This window comes from Carcharodon carcharias, chromosome 14 (genome assembly GCF_017639515.1).
Source record: "Carcharodon carcharias isolate sCarCar2 chromosome 14, sCarCar2.pri, whole genome shotgun sequence".
NCBI classification, from domain to species: domain Eukaryota; kingdom Metazoa; phylum Chordata; class Chondrichthyes; order Lamniformes; family Lamnidae; genus Carcharodon; species Carcharodon carcharias.
Window position 1 is genome coordinate 134,785,805 of NC_054480.1, and position 11,131 is coordinate 134,796,935.

Here is an 11,131-nt window from a genome sequence, read left to right on the forward strand (position 1 = left end):
CATGTGACTACTAATTCTATCCCGAACAATTGTTTCTATAATCTTGCTCATCACTGAAGTTAAACTGACTGGTCTGTTATCGATGGGCTTATCCTTACCACCTTTTTTGAACAAGGGCGTAATATTTGCAATTCTCCAGTCCTCTGTGACCTCCTGAGTCGAGGGAAGACTGAAAAATTATGGCCAGTGCCCCTGTAAGTTCCACCTTCACTTCCTTCAATATCCTTGGATGCATCTTATCCGGTCCCAGTGCCTTGTCAACTTTAAGTACTCGACAGTCTATTCAACACTTCTTCCTTATCAATTTTGAACCCTTCTAGTGACATAGTTTCCTCGTCTGTTTCCTTATTTCTCCATGAATCGCTCTGGGGCACTGTCTACTGTAAAGGTGTTATATAAATGCAAGTTATTTTTGTTGCAAGATAAAATTCTTGCTCATTTATTTTTGGCCACATCATCTTATCAATCACAGTGTCTTTCCAAATATCGGAGATGCAAGCATGGCAATGTGAGATTAAATTATCCAGTTTATATATCAAAATCAGGCTCAAGGGGCTGAATGGCCTACTCCTGCTCCTATTTCCTATTTATTGCTACAGCCTCCAGATTATGCTATCATTCTACTAGAAATTAGGTAGTAAAGATAAACCTTGATTTAAAGGAATATGGGATTTGCTTGAGGGAAACACCAATGATGCACTGAGGGGACATTTAGTGTAGGTCTGAAACTGTATCAGTGACCATGATGTGGTTCTGTCTCTGTTGTTCACTCAGCCATGCAATACTCTTTAAGGTAACAGCATAAATTTGAAACAGTACCATTTATTACTCATACATGAAAATCACAGGTAACAACATGACACTGACATACTCCAATTGTATTTATTTGCCTTGTGCCACACGAACTTTCATTTGCATCATTGATTTCTTTCTTGGTTTTAAGCTATCCAACAATCTTTTATGAAAGAACATGGAGTTATAATGAAGCCCATTAATGTGTCTTAAAACTGATGGAAATTGCTTTGCCTCTAAATTAACATAAACTGGGAGAACCTTGCTTCCCTTCTCAATATAATGCTGCAAGTTCCACTCAGTGACTCTGCGACACCAAGCGCTGTCCAGAGAACTTTGCGACAAGATAATGATGGTGACTTTACTTTGCTGGATAACATTAGTTACTTCTTTTACCATCAGTCTTCCAGCCACTTGATCCCGATGCTCCACAAATCCATTGTAGCCATATTGATCCAGTATCTTCGAAATGTCTAAGGCCACCTCTTCATCCGTTTCACAAAACCAAAGGGAAAAGTCATACTCAAACTTTGAATGACGTCCAATTGAAATGGCTGCTTTCTTAACTTCCATCAATTAGAATGTAGTCCTAACTATTCTTTACAATTTGTTTAGTTTTGAAAATTCTTATCTTTAATTTCAGAAATACTTCGATCAAGCTGTTCCCCTGCTTTCTTCAACTCCTCAGATTGTGATGCCAACTCACTAAGCTCCTCTTGTAAACGTTTGTTCAATTCAACATAAGCTTTGCTTTGCTGGTACTGAGTCTCCACATCTGGCATCAACACTTCTGCTCTTACTGGGGCCAGAAACTCTGGGGGAAAAATTTTTTAAAAAAAGTTATTTTATTCTGATGATTAAAATGAACATCTGACCTAACTTCTGTGTATCATTTCATAAAATATCTACTTCAAAAAACATTGTTCAATTATTCAGACATCCAACGACATGTGGTAGGTTGTGACTTGACACCCAGAACTTCTCATAAAGTATGTTTCCAATCTTAGCTTGACTATCAAAGGACAATGGCTTCACTGGCTAGATTGGAAAACTGTTCACGTCACTCCGCTACAGGGAATTACAGACCAGTTGGTCTAACATTTGTTGTTAGGAAATTGCTGGTGTCTTTAATCAAGGATAGAGTGACCGAGCATCTTAAAAATTTTCAGCTGATCAGAAGTAGACTGTATGGATTTGCAAAGGCTGGGTCACGCCTGATAAACTTGATTGAATTTTTTTTTTTGAAGAGGAGACTGAAGTAGTGGAGGGGAAATGTCAGCAGATGCTATTACTATGGATTTCCAGAAGGCATTTGATAACGTTCCTTATAAGAGACTGCTAGTTAAATTTGAAGTTCATAGAGTTGAAGGCAAATTATTAACCTGGTCAGGAAAATGACTGAGTGGCAGGAGAGAGGGATAATGGCCAGGTACTCTAATTAGCAGGATGTGACTAGTGGTGTCCCACAAGGATCTGTGTCGGGCCTAACTATTCACCATTTTAATAAAACTTAGATAATGGGATAAAAAGCAACATATCCTATTTGCTGATAACACAAAGATAGGCAACTTTATAAGCAATGTAGATGGAAGCATAAAATTATAAAGAGATAATGACATAAATTGAATGGGCAAAATTGTGGCAAATGGATTTCAACATAGGCAAGTATGAGCTCTTCTACTTTGGACCTAAAAAGAACAGACAGGATACTTTGTAAATGGTGAAAAGCTTGGAAACAGTAGAGGTCCAAAAAATAATCAATAAGGCTATTTATATCTAGGAGAAAGCCAGGGGTAAGTCATGCTTCAGCTTTACAAAGCCCTGGTTAGGCCATGCCTAGAGTATTGTGAGCAGTTCTAGGCAGTTCTAGGCACCAAACCTTAAGAGCAAGGCCTGAGATGGAGCATACAGTGGATTTACCTGGACTCCTAGGATCAAGTTACAGAAATTACAGTTGTATTCCCTGGAATTTAGAAGGTTAAGGAGTGATTTGAGCAAAGCTTTTAAGATATTAAGGGTAACAAATAGAGTAAGTAGAGAGAAACTATTATTGCTGGTTGTGGAGTCTAGGATTACGGTGTATAGTCTATAAATGAGAGCTAGATCTTTCAGGATTGAACTTGGGAAATACTTCTACACAAAAGGTGATAGAAATTTGGAACTCCCTTCTGCAAATGGCAATTGATGCTCGATCAATTGTAACTTTTAAATCTGAAGTGTATAGAGTTTTGTTAACCAAAGGCATTAAGGGATATGGGGCGAAGGCAAGTATATGGAGTTAACTGACATATCGGTCGTGATTTCACTGAATGGTGGAACAGACTCGAAGGGCTAAATGGACCACTCTGATTTTTTGGTCCCTATGGCTCTCTCCTTGAAAGCACTTGGGTCTGCTCAGCTTTAGACTTAGATTGAAAAGTGGGTTAGGATGATGACATTTGGTCATCCTCTGCATTGGTAGCTCATTACAGGAAGACCTGAGAATACAAGAACATTTTTCTCAAATGGAACATATGAGTAGGAAGACTGTTTAATGCCCATCTCAACAAACGGAGAAGAGAGAGTTAACTTTGGCTGTTTCCAATTTAATCACCCAGAATCACAGTGCAGAAGAGGCCCTTCGGCCCATCAAGTCTGCACCGACACGTGAGAAAACACCTGACCTACCTACCTAATCCCATTTACCAGCACTGGGCCCATAGCCTTGAATGTTATGATGTGCTAAGTGCTCATCCAGGTACTTTTTAAAGGATGTGAGGCAACCTGCCTCCACCACCCTCCCAGGCAGAGCATTCCAGACCGTCACCACCCTCTGGGTAAAAAAGTTTTTTTCTTACATCCCCCCCTAAACCTCCTGCCCCTCACTTTGAACTTATGCCCCCTTGTGACTGACCCTTCAGCTAAGGGGAACAGCTGCTCCCTATCCACCCTGTCCATGCCCATCATTATCTTGTATACCTCGATCAGGTCGCCCCTCAGTCTTCTCTGCTCCAACAAAAACAACCCAAGTCTATCCAACCTCTCTTCATAACTTAAATGTTTCATCCCAGGCAATATCCTGCTGAATCTCCTCTGCACCCACTCCAGTGCAGACACATCCTTCCTATAATGTGGCGACCAGAACTGCACATACTACTCGAGCTGTGGCCTCACCAAGGTTCTATACAACTCCAACATGACCTCCCTACTTTTGTAATCTATGCCTCGATTAATAAAGGCAACTGTCTCATATGCCTTTTTCACTATGTTACCAATGTGTCCCTCCATCTTTAGGAGATCTATGGACACACATGCCAAGGTCCCTTTGTTCCTCAGAACTTCCTAGTGCCTTGTTCATTGAATACTTAGTTAGCAATAAATTGTTTTAAGACCACAAAGTCATATTGCAGAACTCTGAAACAAAGAGGAAGTTGAGTCAAAACTGGATAATCTACAAGCTCAAGAAATTAACCCTATAAATGTTTCAACTTTCTAAACAAATTTAGGGCAGCAATAGTTGGTCTTCCCTTTTAATTATACAGAAATGCTACCACAAAAGTATTTTAAAACAAAACCAAAAATGTTAAATTTTCAGATAAAATGGGGAGAACAGTAAAAGGCAAAAGCAACTAAGGACTAGTAGGAGGTTTGGGATCGATTATTTAGATGGGTAGATGAAGTTTAACACTGAGAAATCTGAAGTATCTCACATAGATGAAATAGTTTGCAATTTAAGCACAAAACGAATGGAAGAGTATTATCACTGGCAGTATCAAAGAGATCCGAGAATAATTGCCAATGTCACCAATATCTAAACAACATGGTGGGGCTCTTTAAAAATGTTCAGCAATATAGCTAGGACTTCTAATGATATTATTTTTCAGGCTCCACAGTGCACTGATCACATCAGTGTTCAATTCTAATCGCCATGCTACAAGAAGGGATATATGAGCGCTGATGCCAATGCAGGGAAGAAAAACATGAAGGAATCAAGTGTAAACTGGATTACCGACGAAGATACATTAAAAACTCTCAATCTCTATAAAGATGGTGTCCCAGAAAACTTCACGTAAGCACAGAAAATATGAAATGACTTAAAACAACATAAATCCAGATATCTATCTTCTATTCATATGAAACTTTAGTGCACCTGTCGCATATAAAAGTGTTGAAAACACGTTAAAAAAAAAGTTAAGTAATTTCATGCTATTTTTTTACAGCTTCCTGATTCACTTGATTTCCACAGGATACACGTTTCCTATTAATTGCACAATGATGCTGACGTCCATTCCAACCACAGGTGCAAATGTTAAATTTTTTATAATCTGATTTTGTGTTATACTTTTGTGAATCAAAGTAGATGAGGTGGAAATGCCCCAGAAGCAGGAACTACTCTTCCTTGACAGCAGAAGCCTGTGCATTCACAAGCTAAGCTAACAGGGAATTTTCAGTTTCATGTTTTATTTTTAAGGGAAAATTGTTCATGGTAGTTACTGCACAGTGTAACAAAGCAGAAGGTGAATTATGACATATTAATGCATTTATATAAACCGTAAGCAATGATCCCTCTAAGTTATGCTGCAATCCGCAAGTCCCCACGCAGGCTGCACACAAGTCAGCCCCTTTGAAGTACTAAACATATGTGGCTGCCTACTTAAATAAATCACTCATGCAATCCAAAAAAGAGTTAGAGGGAATGCTGAGTCCAAGTGTCTTGTGAACACCAGCAGAAACAGCTTCATTGACACATTGCCAAGTTGCAATTGGGGGTGGGGGGGGGAAGCAGTTATACTGTCCAATACAAGTTGATTTCAACTGTGCAGACCTATTTCAAATAGATAAGCTACAAGTTGAATAAGTGACCTGACTCTCGAGCGCTCTAAAATGAATGACATGAGACCACTTAAGCAAACGCAAAGTTGTAGCTCAGGACAAAGTCAGATTTTAAATATGCCAATTAGTCCACTGAAGTTTTAAATCTTTTTAATCTTGGGAGAAAGCATATGCTCCCACCTATACTTTCCCAACATTAAAGAAAGAATTTTCATTTGTAAAGTGTAGATCATGACCTTAGGACATTCCAAAGTGCTTTACTGCTGATGAAGTGCTTTAACTATAGTCACTGTTAAAATATAGGTAAACACGGCAGCCAATTTACACACAGCAAGTTCCCCCAAGCAGCATTTTTTAAATAACTAGTTATTCTGTTCTTAATGTTAGTTGAGGAATTAATATTAGCCAGGACACCTGGAAGAACTCCCCTATACTTCATTGAGACAGTACCATGGGATCTTTTACTACCACCTGAGCAGGCAGACGACGTCTCACTTTAAAGTCTCATTCAAAAGATGGCACCTCCGCGAGTGCAGCGCTCCTTCAGTCCTTCAATTCTGCACTGGAGTGTCAGCTTAGATATTGTATTCGGGTCTCTGGCGTGGGACTTGAACCCAGGATCTTCTAACTTAACTGGTTAACCCAGCAATCATGGTGACACACTGTCGCAACCTTATCTCAGGCTGACGCTCGTGTGTAACCACAGCAGAGAAGCCTCGCGAAATGGCGCCTTTGCAGTAATAATTGCATATTCATTTTTAAAAACTGACTGACAATACAAGATCTGGATGTAAAAGATTAACACAAGACGACTGATAATTAAAAGATAATAAACAATCAGAAATAAAAATAAAGTAATTTGCAATTTTCAAGGATAAAATACAATACCCTCACAGCCTTCGGCTAACGAAGCGAATACTGGATCAGACTGTCTGGCACTTCTGACATCTTCCAGAATTTGTTCGATTGTGGGAGGCTCTGGTCGAGTGGGCAGAATGACACGCTTCTTGCTTTTTGATGTCATACTACCTCATGTGTGAATCTTACATAAAAAGATACAAACAGCCATGAATCAGCTATTGTAGCATATTTTTGTCAAAGCGAACAACATACCTGCTTTATTACAATATCCCCTGAATGCATCTCTCCAACTCCCATAGATAACATGCAATAAAACATCTGCAGAATAGGAATATTTCTACTGGCATTTCTCAACCTGACAGCAAAACATGCAAGTCAGTGACTCAATTTAGAAGATGACCGAATTAACAAAATTCTAATCACTAATTCAGCAATTATTATGTGTATTAATTAATTTCCTCACAGCCCTGAGAACACAGATATCTTGAAACAGGGTTTTCAAACTTTTCTGCATAGGTTAGACCCTACAAATGTTGACACAGTGCCAGGGGCATCATAAATAGCAGTCAGCAAAAGAAAAGCTGTGCTATTGTCACAGGAAGCATTCTATGGGCACACAAGAACAAAATTAGTACATTAAAACATTCAGAAATTGAGTGATCTGGCAAAATATGACAACCTTGGGAGCCTGCAGAAGATACACAACACTTCTCTACAAAATTATGGGCCTGCACTCTAAAAGTGCTGAATTAGAATCAGACAGTAGAGAAAGATCCAATTATATCCAATGCCAGCTCTTTAAAAGAGCTGATTAATTTGTCTCACGCACTAGCTTTTCACTCATAACTTTGCAAATTAACCCCTTCAATTAAAAGACAACTGAAAGTTACAATGAAATCTGACTTCACCACCCTTTCAGGTAGTGCAATCCAAGTCCAAATGCAGCAAGAAGTGGACAATATCCAGGCTGGCAAGTGGCAAGTAACAAGTAACATGCACACCACACAAGTGCCAGACAATGACCATCTCCAACGAGAGAATCTAACCATCGCCCCTTGATGTTCAATGGCATCACCATCACTGAATTCCCCACTGTCAACATCCTGGGGGTTTCCATTGACAAGAAACTGAACAGGACCAGCCATATAAATACTGTGGCTATACGAGCAGGTCAGAGGCTAGGAATCCTGCGGCGAGTAACTCACATCCTGACTCCCCAAAGCCTGTGCAGCATCTACAAGGCAGTTCTGTCGAAGGGTCATGAGGACTCGAAACGTCAACTCTTTTCTTCTCCGCCGATGCTGCCAGACCTGCTGAGTTTCTCCAGGTAATTCTGTTTTTGTTCTACAAGGCACAAGTCAGGAGTGTGATGGAATACTCCCCACTTACCTGGTTGAGTGCAGCTCCCACAACACAAGAAGCTTGACACCATCTAGGACAAAGAAGCCTGCTTGATCGGCACCAATCATTCACTTCCTCACCGCCAACACACAGTAGAAGCAGTGTGTACCATCTACCAGATACACTGCAAGAATTCATCAAAGGCTCCATAGGCAGCACCTTCCAAACCCATGACCACTACCATCTAGAAGGACAAGGGCAGCAGGTAGATGGGAACACCGCCACCTGGAAGCTCCCCTCCAAGTCACTCACCATCCTGACATGGAATTATATTGTCATTCCTTCACTGTCGCTGGGTCAAAATCCTGCAACTCCCTTCCTAACAGCACTGTGGGTGCACCAACACCACATGGACTTCAGCAGTTCAAGAAGGCAGCTCACCACCACCTTCTCCAGGGCAACAATGGATGGGCAATAAATGCTGGCCCAGCCAGCGAAGCCCACATCCCTTGAATTAATTTTAAAAGAAGTCCAGTTCATGACAACCCTCCATGTGAAGAAATTTATTCTCATTGTGTGTCTCGTTTTTAATAGTACACAGAATTACAACAAGGAAACAGCTCAACTGGTCCAACCAGTCTGTGTTGGCCCCTTCAAGCACTCACCCTAATCTCTGGTTGCCTGCCAAAAGTACAAAAATGAGCGCAGGTCTCCCAAATAGTTAAAAGTCAACCCACACACCTCGATACAAGTCACAAGAGTTCAGGTTAAAATGAATTGGAATGAGGTGCTTTCCCCATTCCTCCCCAATTCTCACGGAGCCATACTGATCAGTAGGTCCCAGGTTCACACCCAGCCAAGGTGACAATATAGGGGCACACACCTGGGCAAGGGAGGGGAGGATATCAGCTATGGCTCACACTCCTGCTGGGCATCCAGTGACGTGCTGCAGGAGGCCGACAATGGTGGTGGGGGAGGGGGGGGGGGGTGGGGAGAAACGTAGGCTCAGGAGTGCTGCACTCCAAAGCCGAATAGCCCAGCAATACATGCCCAGTATGGGATACCGGCAAACGGGCGCGCCTTCTGGTGCCTCGTACCCCGGTGATCCCAGGCTTCGAATGCCGCTGGGCTATTCGGCCACGGAATGCAGCACAGCTGAGCCTGCTCTTCCTCCAACGCAGGCCTGCTGCAGCAGGAGTCACTGGACAGCCGGTTGATATCTTGGTGGGTGAGTGGGGTACGAGCACTCGGCTCCCCCTGATAGTCCAGCAGTGGGACGGAGAAGGGGCCGGGGCCGGAGAGCTGGGTCCACCCACCTCCCCTCCCCCCCTCCTCCTCTCCTCCTTTAGGAGGCTGGGGTTGGGGGTCTAAACAGGAAACAAAGCGACCCACATTCAAGCGGCTTAATTTCAGGCCGCAGTCGGGGTGACAGGGCGCCCCACTCCGACCGGCCGGCCAGGGCCTGGGTGGAGGAGGGATCAATCGGGCCGAAAACCCGCGCTAACGATCCACCCCTACCTCACCGGTCGCCTCTCGGACTGACGCGCGACAGCCGCGCAACGTCACCAATCAATCACCGGGCGAGCCGGGACACGCCCCTTAAAGCGCCTCTGTCCCTCCCAATATATTTTATTGTGCAACTTAAAATTTGAACAATGAAGAGGAAGAAAGACTTGCATTTACATAGCGCCTTTCACGACCACGGGGCGTCCCCCAAAGCGCTTTGCAGACGATAGGGTACTAAAGTGGCATGAAGTGGAAAATGCAGCAGGCATTTTTTTTGTGTGCTCGCAACCATCTCCCACAAATAAAAACAGAAAATGCTGGAAAAACTCAGCAGTTCTGGCAGCATTTGTGGAGAGGGAAACAGAGTTAACGCTTCGGTCTGTATAACCCTTCTCCAGAGCTGCTAATACGATAATGACCATGTTGATTGAGGAATAAAGGTCAGACAGGATACCAGGAAAAGCTCCCCTGCTCTTCATCAAAAGAGGTCTGATCACAAACCTGGAAACGTTTCTTTTGTGTTTATTAATCTGGAGAACTTTCCTGTCATTATTGCCATCCTCCAGAAATCCAACTCCCTTCTCAAGGCAACGTGCTGCTCAACCAATATCCTTCTACCATTCAGATCGCTAGAGGAATGGACCATTGAGTTGTGCAATACATGCTAACCTAAATAAACACAACCCTCCTATCTATAATGTATTTACTGAGGATGTCAAAACTGAACCACCCTTTAATTTAGAGCTAAGCCAATACCTAAATATAGCTAAATCAATAATTACCTGCGAGTTGGTGCTTATTCTCGGTGGAACTGAGGACAAACTGTGGTAAACAATGGTTTCTAAGGATACTGACCTTACCTATATTTTACTACTGGACTGGATGCCTCTCTTATTAAGATTATGGGCGCGGGTATTCATGCACAGTTCTAGCTGATAAATAAAGCTTTAACCAAAAACCTTACAGTAGCAGAGCAGAAACCCCCACAATGTTTCTTTGTGAGGTAAAACCTTACATCCAACCGAATGCAAAATATCACCCTTTACCCCAGCCACCTGCCAAAACAAAAACCCAATTATGTTGGTTATGTTGTCTGATAATCCAGATTTTCAATGACTTGTGCAAAAATAACTGAAGTATAAGCCCAACGCCAAAAACATTTTATTAAAGGTAAAAATATACTTCCCTCATATCATTCTTCTGGAGGCTTTAATTAATAATAATATGAATGAAAATAAATTTTTCAACAGTGTTTTTCATCAGGCATAACTTGAATCATGATTCCGCCCTGCCTGACTCTCAGTTATGATTAAAATACCAAAAGAACAGAGATAATGTTTCTTGGAAAAGTCACTAACGTAGACTTATGCGATACAGAAACAGTACATTCAGCTTGACCAGTGTGCTTGGCCAGCTGAACCATCTAGCCTTCTACTGCACTCCTTTTGCTCCCACATCCTTCAATATTTCCCACAGCTACCCATCTCACTTTTAAAAAGATTGATCAACCCTGTTTCAACAGCATTTTACGGCAGAGAATTCTATACTTTGATTTTCTTCTGTGTAAAGAAACATTTTTATGTACTTGTTATATTAACAGGTTATGCAATGGTTAAGTAAGTCATAATCGTTTCTATTTCACTAGGTCAGGATTATACAAACGCAACTTAACTTGTCACAAGATTGTTCTAATCAGTGAAATATAAATAACATCTAAAGCATTTAAAAAATCCCCTTTTGATATTTGTTATCAGGATGCGGGTAGGCCTCGACAAAGCCACACTTATTGTTGAACCCCATTTACCTTGAGAAGGTGCTG

The 11,131-nt window shown here is 41.7% G+C and overlaps 1 protein-coding gene across 3 annotated transcripts; it reads right to left on the reverse strand.

The window, feature by feature from the left end:
- Positions 1-806: 806 nt before the first annotated feature.
- Positions 807-9,381, reverse strand: c14h19orf25 (chromosome 14 C19orf25 homolog). Of its 3 annotated transcripts, none has more exons than XM_041203915.1 (3): positions 9,325-9,381; positions 6,493-6,646; positions 807-1,606 (listed from the first exon to the last, which is right to left on the reverse strand). In XM_041203915.1, the coding sequence occupies exons 2-3, from the start codon at positions 6,626-6,628 to the stop codon at positions 1,404-1,406; spliced, it is 339 nt and encodes a 112-aa protein (XP_041059849.1). In that variant the 5' UTR covers positions 6,629-6,646; positions 9,325-9,381; the 3' UTR covers positions 807-1,403. The 3 variants fall into 3 exon arrangements, with proteins under 3 accessions (XP_041059849.1, XP_041059850.1, XP_041059848.1); XM_041203916.1 differs by lacking the exon at positions 9,325-9,381 and adding an exon at positions 8,690-8,775; XM_041203914.1 differs by lacking the exon at positions 9,325-9,381 and adding an exon at positions 8,472-8,646.
- Between the last annotated feature and the right edge of the window lie 1,750 nt (positions 9,382-11,131).